A 22,783-nucleotide genomic window follows, 5' to 3' on the forward strand; every position below is an offset into this window, starting at 1 on the left:
TATGGTATAACTTTTTTCATAAAAATAACTTTTAGTTATAAATTAAAAGAATAATACACAAGATAAATGTAATAAACTAAACTTTTTATTACATATAGACAATATAATAAATCAATAGTTGTAGTTGTATGATATATTATTATTCAAATTATCCTATACACATTTTGGGAACATAACATATATATATATATATTAAATAACGTAAACTATATATAAATTAATAATATATAATTAAGTATATAAAATATAACTAACATATAATATATATAAAAAACATATTACGAGCTTCAAAACGAGCTCAAACAAATTAAGTCGAGCTTATATGAGTTTTATTCGTTTAATATTCGAATCTATATTAATATTTACGAACATCTCATTTATTAAATAAACCGTGTTCGAATCAAATATACACAAGCCAAGCTCGAACTCTTCACAAGCTACTCTGTTCATTTGTAGCTCTAAATTTATGTGTCAGAAGAATAGAAGGTATGAAAGAAACACAGATTTGCAAATAGAAGTTTAAAAGGACCATACATACGGTTGAAGTATTTACGAGCTCATACATTCATTGGTGAAATGAGCGTCCCCATTTTCTGCCTCAGCACCAGCATTTAAGGGGTTATATGTGAGGGGTACTGGACTTGATGGGCCTGTAAATCTGTATGGTTGGGCTTTGTACAACAAATTATCACGCTTTTTTTTTTTTTTTTAATTCTATGATAACCCACATTGAAGAAGCATCGAACCCAAATCCAACCGTTAACCAAGCCCACGGCCCGATCATCCCCACCCACTTGGTATTAATTCTAATTTTGGAATATTGGGCTTCTCCACTCTCAATTGTGGATACTTTTGGGTTGTAATATACAAGACCGTGTTATTTAAAGAAAATAAAAAAATTAATATTTTTAAAACTGCTGATATAAAATGCTTCTATATTAGCGATGTATTTTTTTAGAACATATTAACGATGTATTTAATTTAAAAATTTAGACGACGTTATTTAATTTTTGAAAAAAAAAAATTAAAACATTAATCATTTTTAAAACTATTGATAATATATTATATGATATGAAATACTTCCACATTAACAATGTGTTAGGTGTACAAAAATGAGTCTTTCAAATAAATTTTTTCTAACTTTATAATAGCCATATTTTTATTGTTATTGACGTGATATTGGATAATAAGATTCTCATTAGAGGATATTATAAGAAAAGTATCACATCAATAATAGTTGCCAATAATAGAGGATTTTATATATACATGTTCTTAAAAATTTCGAAGATAATTAACTAAGGATATTATAAAGAATTTATAAATAGCATTTTTCTGACTTATTATAACACATCAGTACGTATTATTATATAAATAAAAATTATAAATACAAATAGCATCTTTTTATGACAATATCATATCATAAAAATCAATGCTTATATAAAAAATATAATATTTTATGACAAATTAGAAATACCATCTCGTAACCAATGATCATGGCTAGCGCATGCTCCCAACTTCATATTTTTTCCATGGGTTTGGAGCAAGTACTTGTCAAATAAATTAAGGCATGCATTTTGCAAAAATTTAAATATATTTTTTAAAAAAGTATAAATGATTTCTTGATGCCAAAATCAAAGAAAAAAATAATCATGATTTGATGATTACATTAATATAAGGATTTTAGAATATAATTTTATTCATTGAAAGCAAATCAAACGTCAGACAATCAAACGTGGGCAATAGTCGATCTTTATATTTATTTTAAATTACAATGCCAAGAGGCTATATTAATATACGTATTATTTTCTGAAATTCGTATTCTTTAATTGACTTCACAGTTCACACCCAAGTGAGGAACAACCCAAGTATGCTGATTTTGATTATATATATATATATATATATATATATATATATATATATATTAACACCGTCTGATATTTTATTAAATAAATAGTCATGTGTACAGATTTCTCGCTCCTAATTTTTAAAACATAATTATTTTCTCCTTTTAATCATCTGATGATAAAATTCGGTAGATCTGTATATCACATTATGTCTAATTAAGAGAAATATATACTCCATCAAATACATGTGACCCTTTAAATACGGTATTATATTTTTGGTATAATAATATTATTCTCCATACCACTTAGTGGGAGAGCGGTGACTTTCAAAATGAGAGTTTATATATATAATTATTATGTAATACTCATAATATTTGATTTTATTCGTAGATCACAGGACTAATTATTATACTATCTTGGAGTACTATGAATTATTATAAGTATGATCTGATCTTATATTTATGATTACAATTACTTGTATAAAAAAATTAATTATTTCATATGGGTCTCGTTATGTGACTCTCATGATATTACTCTTTTTTTTCTTTGTCAGCAACTTCATGGTAATTATTCACGACTACTTATGTCATTTATTATTTGTTAGGAAAGAGAATATATATATAATTGTTGATGTATTTATAATTACAACCGAAAAAACCACCAAATATTGATGCAATATCAAAACTTGTATTTTGTGGTTAAAAAACGATATGTTAGTCTTTTTTTCCATGTCACTAGTAAATTGAGAAATTGTGTGTTCGAAAATACAAGTTTGAGTTTGAGATGATATTACATAGCCATTTTACGAAAAAGATATAGCTTACAACTTATTATGAAATTAAATTCAACACGTGGTTGCTTCCATTTTGTATAAATGCTGGTACATACAATATAAAGGTAGACTATATGTGTTAACGTAGTGTTTTGTATGTCTTTGGACCAAGTTTCAGTAACTCAGATCTTCAGAATTAGGCCTGCGTAAATAGAGAATAAAGGCATTGGAATAGGGTGGCTTTGGGGCCGGGGAGTCTTCGATGCTAAAGTTAATAAAGTATCTAGGAAGTTTGTAAATAATGAAAGAGTCTAAGAATCAGAGAGACTTTCTTGTATTTGAAAGTTGCTATTTATACTAGGGGAGTCTGGAGGGGACAGATTATGTTTGCCCCCATAGAGTCTGTGTTCTTTTACTGTTTCTTCTGTCAAAGTCCTTTTAATGCGGCGTGCCTCTACGACGACATCATTGATATGGCGTGTAACTTGGATAATGGTGCCAGTAATGCCGCGTGATTCCCTGATTTGTCTTACCCTGCTAGTGTCCTTGATGGTCCGTTAATGTCTCCTTATCAGAGAATCGAGGGGTCCCCCTTACTTCCCGCCCGTTACGCGAACATGTACTCAAGGGCTGGACAAGTACTCATCCACCTGCAGTACGTTCCCTTATGGAGGTTGCGTCCAGGGGGCTTACTCGTGGACCGGGTCGAAGAATCTATTCTTTCTGGGCTGATCCTTCATTTCTTATTCTCTTAGTTGCCTCAAATCACGCACAGGCGTGGGGAACCCCTTACAATATGCATCGATGTGTCTATGTCTTTACTTGGGTAGGCCGGCCTCCACATTCAAAACTCTAATTCCTCTTGTCATATGATCGAGTCTAATGACTACTTAATAAATTTCATACATAATTTGGGTTTAGGCATTAAACATTTTAGGGATCACATATTATCCATCTATACTTGACTCTCCCAGACCCTGCTTGAGATTTGGCAATGACTGAAGCATTAGAACATGCAATACAAGGCTACATATCCCTCGTCCATGACAATTAACATGCAATGCAACTAACATAATACTAGCAGTATGCAATAGTTGCAGAGGAATAAGTTATTTCATAAAAGGTTGTACTAGAATAAAACTAATATCCCAACTTCATTCATAACTTTAAATCATACTTCATAGTAATGGAGTATCAAACTCCCTGTTACACTTTAACATAATAAGTATTGTCTTCAAGGCCTTTTGCTAACAAAGAAATCATTAAAGTATCTTTTTAATCTCTGCTATCTCCAAGTAGGTAATGACTAAATCCATTTTTCCTCTGGGATCTAGCTCATACTCGGCCTTGATCATCTTCCTGATTAGCTACTCCCGATCCTGCTAAAAGTTCTATCACTCCGAGAGGAATGGTAGTGAAAATTACCGCAGTGAGATTTCAAAAAATTTCAGCAAGTTAACCAAAAACATATACATAGATAACATAAGCATATATAAGGTAAACCATGAGTATGAATGCATGAACATGTACTTTGACCCAAAACAAATTTTTGTCCCATCAGTATTCTTTCTTTTTTCAAAGAGACATTGGACTTGTGCACATGTAATCCATGTTTCAATATAACCAAAGAACATAGTACCATTTCTTATTAATCTCTAGTAATCTTTTCAATATAACAATCTCTTGTAAGCACCATCGGCTCTCGGCTAGTGACTGCATCACATTACCCTCTTGACTAGGTGTGAGTACGTTAGCGTTCATATAACGTGACAGTTTGCAATTCACCTTCATCGCTTTTACAATATGATATGGCAGATCGTAACACCTTCACCATATTCTCCATGTGTTGCAGCCATTAGCTTTAAGTGCTACTTCGCTCCAGAATCCTTTAAAAAGAATCCATTCAAAATTCGTTGACTGTACTTCATCAACCGAGGGGTTACTACTCCAATTTAAGCACTTCAGAGTGGATAGAGGAGTTGTACTAGGATATTTTCCAATCCTAGCATTTGAGGTCGTGACAAAAATAATTTTTCTTTCATTTCTCTTAAATGCACAACCCGAAATGCTTGTGACACATATTTGTGACAAAACCACTATTTTTCCTTCAATGCACAACCTAAAAACATGTGACACATGACCATGTAACTCTCATGCAACAATGTTAGGTACTTATGCCATATACATCACATGCATAGCTTGAAGGAATTAGAAAATGCCGAAACAGATACTTGCATACAACATATGAAAGCTCAACAAAGCATATACCATTTCTCAAACTCCCAACATGTCATCTGAATTAACAATTTTATCAAACAACATTTAAGTATAGCATGAACATATAAGATACGAATCATAGCATGTAATAAGTAGCAATTCCATAATCCAATTTGAGCAATCAAAATGCAAATTTTATAAAAAGAAAAATATATTATCCAATAGTAAGTTAGAGGCTAATTTACAAAGTTTCAAAGTATTATTTTTCGAAGATCAAGCAAGCTGAAAAGTATATGTTTCTATAGTTAGACTTAATAAAATCAACAATAATGCAAACCAAACATGTGCGTGTCGTGTTCTAGGGTTTAACCTTATTCGGTTTTAGGATTTCTTGACCCTTCATCTTCCTTGAGCCTCATAAGCTCGTGCCTTGGGGAAAACCCTAGGTTGAATAGTGTTTATACTCTCATTTCTCGATAAAACCTACAATGATTTTGTCATTGTAACCCTAATTGCTATTAGTGTGCGTGGTGTGTGTAAGGAGTACACTTTGTGTGTCCATGAACTCTTATGGCCGAAAGTGCAATGATCTCTATCTAGAAGGAAGACCCTTCTTTGAAGCCCGAGTGATGGTCGAGTGTCACCTAACTCTCTCAAACATTCTTTTACTTCCATTTTTGGCCATTGGTGGTTTAGGCATCTTTGAGAAGAAAAAATCCTAGACACTCATACTCGACAAGATCAATCATGATTGAACCAAATATTCCCATTATCCCTACAAACCTTGTACAACCTTCACTCACCCAAGCCGAGCCCTTCTCAACTAAAGGACCTTCGTGTAGGTGTATGTGTGCTCAAGAGAAGTGAGTGAAATAGAGGTTTTAGGATTTCTCACCATGCGAATCCACCCAATGTGATGTCTGAATTTTCTTCCTATGTTTGTGGGTAAGTGGCGTTTGGAAGGTAGGAAAACGATGGTGTTTGGCTTGCTCTCCCTAGGGTAGACGAGATAGAGAGAGGAGAGGATATGTGAAATTTGAAAAATGGGACAAATGACCTTAGGGTGTCTTTGGTGGGGTGTAGGGCATCGGCCCCTTTAATGCTTTCTTTAAATATGCTCCTCAATTCCTCCACACATTCTCTCTCTCCCATCATCACTTCTGATTGTGGAAACCAAATGGCCTTTGTGCATGCACGCCATGTGGCGTGTTGCTTCCTGCCTTGGCCGAAGTCCTCATTCTTTCTCTTCATCAATGCTCTCTCTCTCCCGAAAATGCCAAAGGGAACCTCTAGCATGGATGAGAAGTGATTATCTCCTTTCCCTAGTCGAAACCCTAAAGCCCCATTCCTATCTCTTTCATGTCTAGATGCAATGAACCTAGGCTTGAGCAAGGCATGGTTGCCAAATGGCATGCCATCTTCGAAATCCTCATTGTCGCTTCATCAAAGATTCTTCTAGAAAATTCCTTGTGGGTGGCGTGCTCCTATCCCCTAACCGAAACCCTAGAGATTTTCTAAAAGCTTGTGTCCTAATCTCATGGTTCCCCATGTATCTTTTACACTCCTTCATGATTATATCTCCTAGAGATTTCCATGCATGAATGCTGGAGGGTTGGTGGCATGCGTCCCTTGGATGTCCGAAATTCACTTATCTATTCCCTTCTTCCATTTTTAAGTCTAGATATAATGAATCCTGAGAGTGAGGTTGCATATTGGACAAACAGCGCATAGCATGATTTTAGCTAATGCATGTTAGACAAGTGGTTTTTAACTGTGTTGGATAGGTGGCACCTAGCTGATGCATGTGAGACAAATGGCGCATGGCTGATGCATGCTTGCCAAGTGTGATGGCCGAATGTCTCTCCCTTGCTCTTCATCATTTGCTCTCTTAAAAACTTAAAAAGACTTTGTTGCATGAAGGACATGTGGCGTTCCCCATTAAGGTCGAAACCCTAAGACTTTGTCATCATAAGATCCTTATAGAAATCCTAATGCATGAATGACAAGTGGCGTAGCCCTTATCTTAATCCAAAACCCTAAATGCCCTTGGCGTGTCCCTCAGGTGGTCTAGGTTCAATGAATCTTCAAGGGTGTGTAGGTTTTTTTGGCCAAAACCCTAAATGAGTGGCTTAGGGGTTTGGGTCTTGGCATGTGCATGGTTGCCATTTGGCAATGGCATGTGTGCATGGGTCTTGCCCTAGCCGACCCCCCCTCTCTCTCTTTCTCTTCTCTTCATCTCTGACTTAGATTCTTTTAGAATCCTCAAAAGCTGTGTGTGCCATTTCTCAAAGCCCTAACTTCCTCTTCCTCACGATTACACCATTCTAGAGACTCTCATACTTCGTGCATGCGTGACAAGTGGCAAACATGGTGGTTGAGGCCCCTTAGGTGGACGCGTATCCCTTTGGCCAAACCCTAGAGCCTCTTTGAATCTTGTGCTTCTGATTTGGCACTTTCCCTAGGCGCCCATCATCATTGCATTGGTTTTCTAGGAGCTTGCACACTCATCACTACATGGTGTGGTGCGTTGGCCCCTTTAGGGTTTCCGAAACCCTATTTTCTCTCTCTCCCTTCTTCTATTTTCACATCCAGGTTCATGTGGTATAGAGGTAAGCCTTGCATGTAAGCCATGTGGCATGTGGGTGATGCGTTGGGCGTGTGCCCTATGTGTGTCAAACCCTAACTTCTTTTCTCATCAATTTGGTTTCTCTTATAAGCCTTTAAGCATGCTTACCAAGTGGCAACAATGTACTAACCAATATGCTTCTTTCCTAGGTTCCTAATGACGAGAATTCTAAGGAAAACTAAAAGTATTTCTTCCAAATGGGCGCCTCCCCTCATAGTCCAAACCCTAATTAGGGTTTCTAAACCCTAAACCTCATATTGGTCGTATGCCATTAAGTCCTTTGTTCCTCTTAGTGGGCTTGGGCGCCTAAGGTACTAAGGATGAGATGGGGCCCATGTCCCTCTCTAATTACTCACCTCATTTATCCTTTGGCCAAATTTCCATTGGGGTTAAGGCTAAAGGTAATGAAAGTAATAGGAGAAGATTTGGCTAAGTCCGGGTCATCACACTATACATGTGTGTGTTGGCCTTTTTGTGTGGAGTCTAATTTTGTTTATGATTGTTAGTTGATGACCTGACTCAATAAGGGTCCATTCCGGTTTTTAATAGATTTTTAATGAGACTTGTCCATAAGCATTTCAGCTTGGGCCGATATCTCATGGGGTTCGTGGGCTTTGCCCCAAGGAAATTTTTTTGCTCATTTTTTGGCTCTTGGCCCGACCTAATCCGTTGATTAGGGTTTACTTACATATTATATTATACTCTTGTACGATTGCGGTATTGTATTTTTAGTTATCATCTGAAATAAAATCCTCTATAGCTCCATAGACGTATGCATATTGTTGAGTCACGTAAATCTTGTATTGTGTATGATTTGTTTGACTTTTTTTTCTCCTATCGTTCCTAACAATATATATTTATCTAGCTAAGAAATACTATTTATCATCTTTTTATTTACAATCCTTTTAATTATCATAATTTTTTAAAATTAAAAGGATTAACACACAAATAAAACATAATAAATAATTTTTCAATAATTTAATACCACATTATTAAATGATGAGAGAATAATAAATAAAAGGATGTTGTAAGAATTGAGTTATACCATTTATAAGTAGAGCCGTAAACATACTGTGGAAGTCATTATTGCTATAAAAAAGAAAAAAAATCACAATGCCAATACATTATGATGTTAGCTTTTTTTATTTATTTGAAAAACCTTATGATGTTAGCTAATGCAGAAGGCTTTTACATTATTAGTATATTAGGCGGTTCAATAATTATATTTGTCAATATAATATTGTTTCTTATTTATCTCCTAACTACCAAAACAATTTATTTACCCTTTCAACTTGTAAATCAATGACGAAAGTGATAGACTCTGACATATTTTAAAATTATGTCATAAGATTATGACATAAAGGTAATAGCTTATAAATATAATTATTAAAAGGTAATAATACATGATATAAAAACTACATGAAGTTCTTTTCTCAAAATGAAATTGTGAACATCCAACTTCCAAGTTCTCACCAGTTATGTTTGGGTAATAAGATGAAATTTATCAAGATTTTTCATAATTTCGTTCCAAAACATTACTAAGACATAAAATATTTTTCAATTTCAAGTTTTATTTATTTTTATCTAATTATTATATAATCATTACAGCTTTTATAGATTTTAAAACAAAACACAAAAATCAATATAACTTTTTTAATTTCAAAACAAAAATAATATTCAAATACTTTTTTAACTTTAAAATATTTTTATTCAACTTTTTTTATCACATTTTTTAAAATTTAATAAAAAATATTAATTCAAGAAATTTCTTATATTTGAAATTCTGGAACAGTCGAAGCGTTCAAACGAGGCCTTACTCTCGTAGCAAGAGAATGAGATAAAAAGAGAATATATATAAGATAGAGAATATAGAATATTGCTAGGTACATGTTTTAAATAGATAAGTTCTGTACAAGTCTTAAAAAATGATTTTTATAAATTTCAAATAGACAAATTTTATGCAAGCCCTTATAAAAAGGTAGACCTAATCTTAAAATAATGTAAAAAAATTATTTTTTATTAATGAGACATACTTTTTATAAATGACTTGTATAAAACTTGTATATTTAGAGTTTGTATCTAATATCACTCTTTGTAAAAATATACACCTCACTATTTTTTATTTATTATATATTTTGATTTTTTTTTATATTTGATAAAAAAACAGACTTTTCTACCACACTCGTACAAATCAGTTCACTAGAATATAAGTGTGTATACAAATTAAGTAATGAAATACTAGCATAAATGAGTCGTGCTAGGTACAGTCTCCATTGGGGGCCTGCGTGCGCACGAAGAGAGTGCTTAAGTAATTTTACTATAATTTTGTTCAAATGTCAAAAATATCCCTCACTTCATATCATCTTACTTCCTCTTTCATTCTTATCTCAGACCAGAAGACAGCCCAAAGTAAAACTCCAATGCCGTCGGTCACAGTCGACGTCATCTTCTACTCCACTGGCCGCCAACCAGGTAATAATTGAACTGTTCTCAAGAATTTCGATCGTTATTTTTTCAAAAATTTACAAATAATTACCTCAATAAAAAAGGAAAACCTCAAAGCATATCTTAACTTTCCACCATAATGATAAGAAGAAAGACCACAAAATCACAATTAAAAGATCACAAAATCACAATCAATCAAAACCCAAAAAAAAAGGAAAAAGAAAATTTGCAACAGGCGTGTTATAACTTTGCACATATTTAAACGAAAAGTGAAAAAATAATATACAAAACAAATAAAAGAGATAAAAGAAAGAAAGAGAGACACCAGAGCAAGGAAAGACGACTATGGCAGTGGAGGCTTTGGAAATCATCTGCATAGAGAATGGAGGTAGAGATTATTCAGCAACTCAACTCATCTCAACTCATCTCACTACTATTCATTACTATTCAGCAACTTTAACTCACAAATCTCACTACTATTCACAGCTCATCTCATTACTATTCACAATCCATCTCAGCTCATCTCAAATTATCTTCAAATCCAAACGTCTCCATAGAGTGTGCGTATGCGTGGGTGCGTTGGCACTTTTTGTAGTTGACACTTAGCACGTGAGAGAGAGAGCCTTGTTTATGAGATGAATGAAATGCTCTTAAATGAAACGAACCGTTTCGTTTCGTGCGCACGAAGGCCCGACGGAGGACTGTATCTAGAATAATTTTCAGCATAAATAGAAGGAATGGCTTCTCCCAAACCAGAATCGTGTGGCTTTTACTTGTTGTGGTGACATCACTCCGCACTCTCACAAAACCCACGGGGAAATAACTAATAAGGCCAAGTTCAGGGCACCCTTTCTTTCCTTATTATTTTCGTCTTTCCTTTCCAAATAACCTGGGCCACTTCAATTGATCTGTAGCGGGCGCCACTTCCTACTCCAATGGCCTCCTCCACCACCACCACCAAGAAGGAAGCTCAGGCGCTACTTCTCGGTCGCTTTGAGGTGGGCAAGCTCCTCGGCCACGGCACCTTCGCCAAGGTCTACCATGCCCGCAACGTCAACACCCAAGAGAGCGTCGCCATCAAGGTCATCGATAAGGAGAAGATCCTCAAGGTCGGCCTTACCGCCCACATCAAGCGAGAGATTTCAATCCTCCGCCGCGTGCGCCACCCCAACATCGTCCGTCTCTTCGAGGTCATGGCCACCAAGTCCAAGATCTTCTTCGTCATGGAATTTGTCCGCGGCGGCGAGCTCTTCAACAAGGTATCCAAGGGTCGTCTCAAGGAGGACGTCGCCCGCAAGTACTTCCAGCAATTGATCTCCGCCGTCTCCTTCTGCCACTCCCGTGGCGTCTTCCATCGCGACCTCAAGCCCGAGAACCTCTTGCTCGACGATAACGGCGATCTCAAGGTCTCCGATTTCGGTCTCAGCACAGTGTCCGATCAGATTCGCCAGGACGGTCTGTTCCACACGTTTTGTGGCACGCCTGCCTATGTTGCTCCCGAGGTTTTGGGCGGAAAGGGTTACGAAGCCTCCAAGGTGGATATCTGGTCCTGTGGGGTTGTGCTCTTCGTTTTGATGGCCGGCTATTTGCCCTTTCACGACCAAAACATTATGGCCATGTACAAGAAGATTTACAAGGGCGAGTTTCGATGCCCGAGATGGTTCTCTCCGTCGCTGACTCGGCTCCTAACCCGTCTTCTGGATACGAACCCAGAGACTCGGATTACAATCCCGGAGATCATGGAGAACAAGTGGTTCAAAAAAGGGTTTAAACACATCAAATTCTATATCGAGGATGACAAGCTTTGTAATGTCGTGGATGAGGAGGAGAAGCAGGGAAAGGAGGACGACGAAAAGCCGGCCTCGGACCAATCAGAATCGGACTCGGAATCCGGGTTCCAGACGAGGAGGAGGGTGGGTACATTGCCGAGACCGGCGAGCTTGAACGCGTTCGATATCATATCGTTCTCGCGCGGGTTCGATCTGTCTGGGTTGTTCGAGGAGGGAGGGGAGGAGGCCAGGTTCGTATCGGGCGCACCGGTATCGAAGATTATATCGAAACTGGAAGAGATCGCGACGCTGGTGAGCTTCACGGTAAGGAAGAAGGATTGCGGGGTGAGCTTGGAGGGGTCGACCGGGGGCGTGAAGGGACCATTAACCATTGCCGCTGAGATTTTCGAGTTGACGCCGTCGTTGGTTGTAGTGGAGGTGAGGAAGAAAGGAGGAGATAAAGGAGAATACGAGGAGTTCTATAATAGGGAATTGAAACCCGGTTTGCAGAATTTGATGCTAGAGGAAGCTGCCTCTTCCCTTTCATCGACTTCACTTCCACTACCTTCATATTTCCCTTCGGATACTGAATAGAGGAATAGAGAGAAGTGAGGGAGAAGGGTATGCTTTTTCTCTCCTTTTTCCTTTTGTTCATGTATGATATTTACATATATCTATATATTGTTTTCTCTTGTTATTCTCTTTTGTTATTCTGTTGTCTTACTTAGGTGGAGCTTTAGAATCTCCTATAATTTAAGTCCTCTACTTGTATCAAGATTCCCACGTTAGATTATAAAGAATGGAGTCCAGATTTTCTACTTCATTGTTCATCCTTCCCTTTTTTTTCAATGTAGAAACTACAGGAACTATGGATTTCAGCAGTAATTTCCTGGACTTGATGCATTTAATCAATTTTCCAAAATTGAAGAACAACTTTAATGAAAATTGCATTTATTCATATTTAATCAAGAGGAAGGTCACAAAGTCATTATGTGAGGTTTTTCTCGATTGATTAGGAAACTGTATCGGGTTAACTTGGAGAAGGGCTTGTTGAGAGTTGAATTTTGACGAATCATGGAGATCTTCTGAGCACTGGGGTTTGATTTTACATATAAAATCCATTGGATGAAGTTGTTGAAGTTATTTTTTTAAGCACTGAATTTAGATTGGAAACTTTGAGTATGTTGGGCAATTTACACACAAGCATTCTGATTTAGAGCTGCTTTGTATAGGAAAAAGCTTTGTTTTTTGTTGTCAATGCTGATATTACCTCATGCTTGATTTTCTTGGTAGGAAGATTACTTTCCACCTTCCTATAGTTGGGGAGTTATGCAACCAAGTTGTGATCGATTCCTCTGATTTCTTTAGTTGTGCAAGATTAATTGCGATGCCATCTAATGGGGTTACTTCGGGTTTCCTTCTGAAGGAATGAAAGAAGGAATATCACTTTAATATGGTGATATGGTGGTGATCAGGATGGACACTTCTGAGCAAATGAAAGAGGAAATATCACCTAAATTTGGTGATATTTCTAAATATTGCACATTGCTCAATCAAATGCATGCAGAGCCAGAAACCCTTTGAATCTGATAATAGCACATTGTTGTCGGAAAAATGTTTGCATATCTTACCGTCTTGGTCTGAGTCTGGCTGGCTCTCTCAGGTTACATTGCTTTTGTTCAATGAGGTAACATAAAGACACAGACCTCTATGTTTGTACTTTTTTCGATGGGGTCGCTAGAGTCAAGGAAATGAGAGATCTAGGTTTTTTTCAACTTTGTGTTATGTATATTTTCCTGCGTAGAAAAGGAGAATGATGGATATTTATATGCAATTATGGTGGATCTTTGAATGCAGATTGAAGGGATGTATTTTCGATTTTGAGTCATTGAGATGTTGGATCAAGAAACAGGGGCGTGGAAATATCAAGGATCGTTGACAGGGGTAGACCCCCATGCCTAAAAAATTTGCAAAAGTCCTTGAAAAATCTAGCATTATATAAGACAAGACTCTAAGAAATTAATCTCTCCCCAAAGAAAAGCTTTTTATGGTTTTGTCCGTCAAATAAAATGTTCCCCTGTTCTTGGTGTAGAAGTCTCGTTAGTCTGCTAGAGCTAGAAGGAAGTGAATGACATAATTTAGCTGATAGAGAAAACCTTCACCTTCTGGCCTACTGGAGCATGTCACAAACGCGCTTGTCTTTTTACAGGTGATGCCTGTTGTCAACTTTCTGACTTTTCCAAAATTTTGAGTCTTTGGCCGGTTTGTTTGGAATTGAGTTATTTTGTCTCAAAATTTTTTAGTAATTTTTTTTTTAATATTACTTAAACCTAAATATTTTTTAATTTTAAATCTTTAATTTTTTAAACTATCATTATTTAATTATTATATATTTTTTTAAACTTTTAAAACCCAAACATAATACAATTTTTTTAAATTTTAAAATAAAAATTATATTATAAAAATATTTTAACTTTATAATATATTTTTTTCAAATTTTTCTCTCATTTCCAAAACTTAATAGAATACCTTAAATTAAATTATTTTATTATTATTCATAAATTATTTTATTATTATCAGGTATCTCATCTCATCACTTGCCAAACAATATGGATTCGCGACAAGACTAGATATTTACCATTCCCTCTGAGCTGCACAAATAATTTTCATCTGAAAGTTGATCAGGCCTAGCGGATGGACTTATTACGTGGGTGGTGTTGCAGTCTGGCCAAGATTTGAGTCATTGTTTTGACAAAATTTACTTGAGACTCTGCTTTCACATTGTACAGGGGACGACAGCCTAATTCAAATGTAGGATTCCATCAAAAGAGGAATCACACATCCTGGAAGCCGATTGCAGAACAAAAATGGTGATGTAAACAATGGTTCTTTGCAATCGTGCGTAGCCTATACGTGCAGATGATTGGAGAAGTTTCCATTTCCGTGACAAAATATTAACTTTAAAATCCCAGATGCCAAACGTACATAAAATCCAGAATCAGCTAAGAAAAAACAAGAACAATCTAGAAAGAAAAGGTGGGGGGTATTCATGATATATATAGCAGGTGTCAAAACTTAAAAGTCGTGTTTAGTTGGCTTTACCGATGTTATTCTATTGCTACCTTTTGGCCTTTTGCCCAAACAACAATAATAGTTTTGTTTGTATTCGTAACTATCTTAATTCACCTCAATTTATTTCATTTCATCATTATAATTTTTTTAAATTTTTACACAAATTATAATAAATAATTTAACTTTTTCAAATATCAAAACAAGTTTTTTAAATTTTCACACAAAATATAATAATTAATTCAACTTTTATTCTATTATTCACAAACTATTTCAACCCATCTCAACTCATCTCTGAATCCAAATCACGGAGGTCTTGTTTGTATTAGTAACTCATCTTAATCCACCTCAACTCATCTCATCTCATCTCATCATTACAACTTTATCAAATTTCTACATAAAATATAATAAACAATTTAAAATTTTCAAATTTAAAAATAACTTTCCTAAATTTCCACACAAAATATAATAAATAATTCAACTTTTATTCTACTATTCATAAACCATCTCAACTCATCTCTGAATCCAAACCATTCAACTCATCTCGAGTCATTGGCGTTGTCTCGTGTTTTTTGAATGTTTTGGTGGGCCATCAATCAATGCGCATTTTTTCAACTAAAACGTCAATCTTTCGACTTTCTGTACCCCAAAAATTGTTTTCCTTCTACACTCTTCAGGCTACTTTCGGGTACGAGACCGAAGAAATAGAGAAGGACAACACAAGATGAGAAAGGAGTACAGTACCTTCTCGTTTCGGACATATTACTTCATTTTAATAATAACCATGATTTAGGCGAAAATTCTCCTCTAGTCTTATCTGAAGGAGAAGCAAAGGTGGAGTGAGAGTCTCAGATTGCTCGGCGAGTAAGGAAGATCATAAATTCTCCTCAGTTTGGTAGTAGACCTAGGGTGGTAGTGACGAGGAGTTAAGGGAGAGATGAGATCAACTAAGGCTTTCAAAGGAAGAGAATGCTGCCATCGATTTGAATACAGAGCAAATGGGGAAGGTTCTGGAAGAGGGGGAACGAAGTATGGTAGGGAAGTTGATAACTGAAAGGAAAATTAGTAGGGAAGTAATTCAAGCAACAATGACGAAGATCTAGCATATGGGTGGGTCCCTTGTATTCCATGAGATCAGTTTGAATCTATTCGTAATCACGTTCGAGAACCAGAGGGATAAGGATAGAGTATTGGAAGGTAAGCCATGGTTGTTTTACAACCACATTCTAGTTCTCTAACCTTTCGATGGCTTCACATCCCCTCAGTTGATGAAATTCGACAGAGAGGAGTTATGGGTGCAGCTGTATAACCTTCCTCTAGCATATATGACACATGATACTGGATTTTGGATAGAGCATCTATTGGGGTGGTTAGAGAAGTGGACGTGAGTGAGAATGAGATTGGATGGGGTAAATTTTTTATAGTGAAAATTGAGATAGATTTGAAGACGATGGTGGCTAGAGGAAGACCGACAAACTTAATTGGAAACAGAATATGGATTCCATTGAAATATGAAAAATTACTTAAACTGTGTTTCAAGTGTAGATTGACTAATCATGGAGAGGAGGGGTGTAAGGGAATAGAAGGAAATGTTGTACGTGGGAATGGATGGCCACAGTTTGGGTCATGGCTTCGTGCCACTCATACTCCACAAAGGAGAAATGTAGAAAAACATAGTGACATTAGTAAGGCAAATATAGGAGAGGAAGTTTAGGGGATGAGAAGGAGGACATGGAGAAGGGAGATGACTCAACACCAAATGATAGCTCAGTCCAAGTGGGTGGTGAGAAGAAGGAGGAGGGATGGGTAGTCTGTGAAACAACAAGATCTAAGGGTGGTCAGATGGAGGATGAGGATACGGGAGTTGAAATTGTTAAGGGTGCTGCTGAAGTGTTTGAAAAAATGCGAAAAAGATGATAACAAGAGAAGATGGAAGAGAAGAGCTAAAGCTGCAAGTAATAGTAGCATTGTCAAAACAAATTCTAGTAGCAAACGTAATTTAGCCACTAGTGATTTTGATGATATGGTTAAGGGGATGGGTAAAAAAGGAAAGAAAAATGAAGATGAGATGGAAGTGACAAGTTTTCTGAAAATGGCAGAGGCTGCTAGTCAGCCTCGCCAAGCATTATGAAAATATTAAGCTGGAACTACCGGGGGCTTGGGAACTCCTAGATAGTTCAAGATCTTCACCTAATGGTGAATGATAAGAAACACAATGTTTTTTTTTTTTTGGTAGAAACGAAGATGGTTACCAATAAGTTTGAAGGAATTAAAGAAGGATGGATTGGGAAGGGTGCTTTATAGTAGAACATGTGGGTAGAAAGGGGGGATTGGTGTTATCATGGAGAAGAGAAGTGGAGGTTGGGATTCTTAACTACTCTCAACATCATATAAGTGCTGGTAAGGAGGAGTGGTGTCTATTAATTGGGTTTTATGGCCATCCTGAGGCATGTAAATTGTTATCAATGATAAAGCCATCAAAGCAGATGTCCTAGTGTGTAATAGGTGACTTTAATGATGTGATATGGCGAGGGAAAAAGGTTGGTGGTTGACCCAAATCTGAAACTCTGATGAGGGACTTTAGACAGGCATTGGAAGATAACAGTGTATTTGACTTGGGATGGAAGGGGTGTAGATTTACCTGGAGCAACAGACATGAAGACCATACTTTCAGGCTGGATAGGGTAGTGGCCAATTGCAATTGTTTAGAACTATTCAAAGATCGAGTCGTAGAGGTGTTAACTGTGAGACAGTCGGATCACAAGCACTTTTACTGACTATGGAGAGGAATAGATTAATGAGAAGAAAAGGAAGAAGGGTGTTTAGGTTTGAAGCAAATTGGGTGATGGACGAAGAAGGTGGAGCTGTTGTAGAAGATGTATGGGCTAGAAGGGTAGCATATTAGAACCTGTTTGGACAGGTGCAAAAGAAACTGAGGAGATGAAAAAGAGAGCTGCTGAATTGGAGCTATCAGAATGGTCAAAATGCAAAGCAACAAGTAAGGGAGAAAACAACAAGATAAAGAGATGAACAAGAGAATGGAGGCACTCATAATGCTGAGATAGTTAAAACCTTACTAAGAGAGCTAAGATTACTATTGGAGCATGAAGATATGATGTGGAAACAAAGAGCTAAGAGGAATTGGTACCAAATGGGCGATAGAAACATTAAGTTTTTTCACTCATGTGCTAGCCAGAGAAGAAGAAAGGATTGGGTGAAGGAAATTAAAGATACCCAGGGAAGGGTGGTGGCTGAGCAAGAAGAGATAAAGAAGGTCTTTCACAGCTACTTTCAAAACTTATTTTGTTCTTTAAGCCCTACAATGGAAGTGATAAAAGAGTGCTTGGGAGACATAGAGCCGAGAGTTACAAGAATATGAATGAAGAGCTACAAAAGAGTTCACAAAATTAGAAGTCGAGGAAGCTTTGAAGCAAATGGCACCGTTGAAATCCCTTGGCCCTGATGGGTATAGGGCTTGTTTCTACTAAGCCTACTGACATATAGTGGGAGAGGAGGTTAATAGAGCTTTACTAAGCTTCCTGAATGGCCATGGGGGATTGGAAAACAACATTAATCATACTTACATTGCTCTCATCCCAAAGGTGAAGAATCCATCTGTAGCTAGTGAGTTCAGACCCATTAGCTTATGCAATGTTATGTATAAGCTGGTCTCAAAGGTTTTAGCAAATAGACTGAAGAAACTGCTCCCATAACTTATTTCCAGCAACCAAAGTGCTTTCATTCTTGGACGGCTAATAACTGATAACATGATGATAGCCTATGAGACTTTGCATACGATGAAGACAAGACAAAATGGAATGGTGGGAAGCATGGCATTGAAGCTGGACATGGCTAAAGCATATGACATAAATGAGTGGAATTACTTGGAGAATATGATGAGAAGATTGGATTTTGGTGACAAATGGATAAGGCTTATAATGCAGTGTATAACTTCAGTAACATACTCAGTATTGGTAAATGGGCAACCTGGAAGTGTGATTAAGCCAACAAGAGGGATTAAACAAGGGAACCCTATCTCCCCTTAGCTATTTATCTTGTGTGTAGAAGGACTCAGCTCCTTGATCAATTTGGTTGAGAAAAGGAAGGAGATAAGGAGGGTAGCAGTAGCAAAGGGTGGAACAAGGGTCAATCATCTGCACTTTGGGGATATTTGGGAAGGCAAGAATGGTTGAATGACAAAGGATTCATGGTTTGCTAGAGATATATGGCAAAGCCTCGGGATAGATGTTAAACTTGTAGAAAACCACCATTTTTTTCATCTCAAACATTGCTGAAACTATAAGACAACAGATCTAGAAAGTAGCTGGAGTGCCTGTGTGTGGGAACTATGAAAAATACCTTGGTTTACCAGCCATGGTTGGTAGATCAAAATATAACACTTTCAGAACTGTGAAGGAGAGGGTCTGGGCAAAACTGAATAATTGGAAGAATTTGTTCTTATCACAGGCAGGAGAGGAAGTCTTGTTGAAAGCTGTGGTGCAGGCCATTCCAACATTCTCAATGAGTGTGTTCAAGCTGCTAAGAAGAATTTGTAAAGAGATATCTTCTTTAATGGCTAAAACTGGGTTTTCAATGGTTGATTTTCTGTTAAAACTGCCTATTATCTGGAAAAATAGAGAATAAAAAGGGTGAATGGAGAGCCATCAAGGAAGGATAAGTTAGTTTCTTTGTGGAGACAGATTTGGGACTTGAATGTACAAGGTGTTGTGAAGCTATTTCTTTGGAAAGTTGGGCATGACCTTCTTCCTACCAAGACCAGCCTTTTCAAGAAGCAAATTTTTGACTAATGTTATGCCCAGTTTGTGAAAGGGAGATTGAAACAACTATCCATGTGTTGTGGGGATGTCCTGCAGCAGCACATGTCTGGGTAGAAAATGAGAGCCCTGTGCAAAAGTGGTGTAACACAGAGATGGATTTTGTTGAGCTATGGGGTAGAATGAACTAGAGGCTGACTATATAAGAAGTGGAGTTTATGGCCTACATTATGAGGAAGATATGGTTGAGAAGAAACTTGCTGATTTTTTAGAATAAATTTGATGAACCCATAAAAGTTTTGAAATCTGCAAAACAAGCAATGAAGGAATTCAAAGAAGCTAATCAACATCAATAGAGAGGGTTGAATAATAGAAGTACAAGCAGGGAAGAAGCAAAATGGGAAAAGCCAGTTGTGGGAGGGGTAAAGGTGAACTGGGATGCTGCGGTGGAATCTCAAACAAAGAAAGTGAGGATTGGTGTTATTTTTAGGGATGCACAGGGGCGGAGATCTTGGCATGTCTGTGCTCTTCTGCAAAAAACCAAGGAAAGGCGTGGATAGCAGAGGCATTGGCTTTAAGGAGAGTAGCTATGCTGTGTCTTGAGCTAGGACTTGTAAAGGTGGAGTTAGAGGGTGATTCACAGCTTGTGGTGAAGGTTTAGGGTGATTCACAACTTATAGTGAAGGTTTAGATTTACAACTTGTAGTGAAGGTTTTGATTAGTGTTGAAGATGTGATGGCAGACTATGGGGTGCTAATATAGGACACCAGAAGGATCCTTAATGCAAATGTGGATTGGAGTATTAAGTTTATGTATAAAGAAGCAAACAATGTAGCTCATAAACTTGCAAAACTAGCTTTTTCTTTTTCAAATGAGAGGGTGTGGATAGAAGAAGGCTTTGAACAAATTACAAACACTATTCTTAGTGAGAAATACTGTATTGGTTGAATACTTTATGATATATACAATAATGGAATATACTTTTGACTTCAAAAAAAAAAAAGATGAGATAGGAGTGAAAGCGGTAATTAATATCACAAGTAATTAACACATGTATATGTATGCATGTTCACCCGACTCGAAAATAGCCCTTCCGACCCAACCCGACTCAGGGGTATTCCGTTTGGCCAAATGGCCGATTAGCCGAATACCCAACTGAAAAATATTTTTGGAAAACAGGTATTCCAACATGACCCGACCCTTTTATTATTATTAAATTTTCTTTTAAGGTTTTTTTTTTTTTTTTTAATATTACCACCCTATACAAAAATGTTAGAGGGGGTTAAAGAAAATCATCCACCAATTTAAAGATGCATGAAGATTAAGAAATAATGCTAATATTTGACCAAGAATGTGCCACGTCTCCTACTAACCGGGTTACTTTACCAAATCCCTTCCCTCCTAACCATATCTCTATTACCCTTCTCTGAGAGAGATAGGAGTGAAAGAAGTTTTCTCTATTTCTTTCTGCCATTGTCATTCTCTCCAAAGCTATCTTTCTTTAAAGAACCCTTGAAAAGGACGTTGAAGTTCTCTGCTTCGATTTGCTAACTTAGCAAGACTCCTCGAATTGCTTTGTTTTATGTTTGCGTTTTCACATTTGCTAATTTTCTCGTGTTCTCTATACGGGAATTGCCCCCAATGGCTGATGAGTGCAGATTCAGAATAGGATACGCCTTGGCGCCGAAGAAACGAAACAACTTCATTTGAGACTCTCTGCTGAATCTTGCGGGGACTGGACCAGTTTTCGGTTACGGGTATTAACCAACCCTAACTGTAGTATTTCGGTAGTAGAACGGAAAATTTCCGTTTCCGATTATTTCATTCTAGGTCGGGTAATTCGGTTCGGGAATTTCAAAAATTCAGGTCGGTTCGGGGTGGCAGTTTAAATGTACAGCCTTATGCATGTATATGGTGACTTCATATGTTCGGCTTGGCTACTTCGTGGGAGACATGGGTGCCATGTGATCAAACAATACAATATTAAGAAACTTCAGAATTTTAGTTGTAAACAAAATCCAAAATTAACAATTTTCTCTAATATCGCTCAGATGTAAGACTAGTTGATCATAGAACATATGGTTTCAAGTGTGTAATGTGTATTATATGTTCAAAACCGCTTTGCACCGGTTTGGCTGTTATTGAGGCTTTAACAGCCAGCAATAGAATTTTGCCATGTTAGTGATTCCACACAAAATAGAAGAGGCGCATCACACTGGATAGAATAAAAACTCATTCTGTAAAACTCAACCTCGCATTAAGCCCCAATTGAACCTCGTCATTGTAGCACTAACCTAAAGAAATTCCTGCAAAATTCAACCTCGGTCATCACAGAAATCAAATCTTGTTGCCATCACCCATTGTCGCACATCACCAGCTTCGTCGCCCTCCAATAATTTCGCCGTCGAACACCATCTACGTCATTCTGTTGCTTTGTTCATGGAAGCCTCGAGATCCATTGAAGCCTCTAGAGAGACTGTTGTTGTTTTGTGGATCTCCCACAACTTCTTCAATGTTTCACGGATGTGGTAAGAAGTTACATGAAAAAAAAAACTTCCATGAAACTAGCAAATCATGCAAGATTTCTCTCTCACGAAATCATATAAATTAGTGTGTATATATATTTATATATATATATGATCTCAAAGGCAGCCACTATTGATGTAATCTTCGATGGTGAAGATCCTAATAGAAATGGTGTTGTACAACTGGTTAGTTGCTCTTTCAATCTTTGGTCTGTGTTATTTCCGTGCGAGAGGGGTTGGAGAGGATGTGCATGATATCATTATGTGCGGTCACATGGGAGCTAAGTTGGAAAGCTTACTTCGCACTCACTCATTGGAGGACTTCTATTTGGTGAATTATAGATAGACTTGCCAGAAGATTAACTCTTATATGTTTTGTTTTGTTTTTTGTTTGTTAGGAAAGAGAGATAGTAACTCTAATTTTATTATAGGAAGAACCGTATAACTGGTTGAGTTTATCTTTCCCAAAAGTAGCCCTCCAATAACCTAATGCCACATAGGTGTTCCATTAGAAGTACAATGAGACCGCACCCAGGAAAAAATTCCAAGAGTCACACACATATCTGATCCTCTCAAATCTATTTTTTGACAAAAAAGTCGCCCCTCGATCCCCCTTGTGTGTCGCAGCCTCGCAGCCCATCCCAGCCCAACGGCCACCTCTTATCCACTACCTTCGTCGGCGAGGTCCCTCTCAACACTTAAATCTCCCCCTCTCAGTTATAGTCTCGCCTGCTTTCCAAC

At 37.0% G+C, this 22,783-nt stretch overlaps 1 protein-coding gene across 3 annotated transcripts; it reads left to right on the forward strand.

Annotated features, from left to right (window-relative positions):
* Window positions 1-10,660: 10,660 nt before the first annotated feature.
* LOC108980644 (CBL-interacting serine/threonine-protein kinase 12-like) lies at window positions 10,661-13,719 on the forward strand. 3 transcript variants are annotated; one of them, XM_018951641.2, is made up of 2 exons: window positions 10,661-12,294; window positions 12,971-13,561. In XM_018951641.2, exon 1 carries the CDS (start codon window positions 10,840-10,842, stop codon window positions 12,265-12,267), a length of 1,428 nt encoding a protein of 475 aa, XP_018807186.1. In that variant the 5' UTR covers window positions 10,661-10,839; the 3' UTR covers window positions 12,268-12,294; window positions 12,971-13,561. The 3 variants fall into 3 exon arrangements, with proteins under 3 accessions (XP_018807186.1, XP_018807188.1, XP_018807185.1); XM_018951643.2 differs by having other exon boundaries at window positions 10,677-12,294; window positions 13,531-13,719; XM_018951640.2 differs by having other exon boundaries at window positions 10,677-12,294; window positions 12,967-13,561.
* Window positions 13,720-22,783: the final 9,064 nt, after the last annotated feature.

The sequence above is a fragment of the Juglans regia genome, chromosome 4 (genome assembly GCF_001411555.2).
Source record: "Juglans regia cultivar Chandler chromosome 4, Walnut 2.0, whole genome shotgun sequence".
Classification (NCBI taxonomy): Eukaryota; Viridiplantae; Streptophyta; class Magnoliopsida; order Fagales; family Juglandaceae; genus Juglans; species Juglans regia.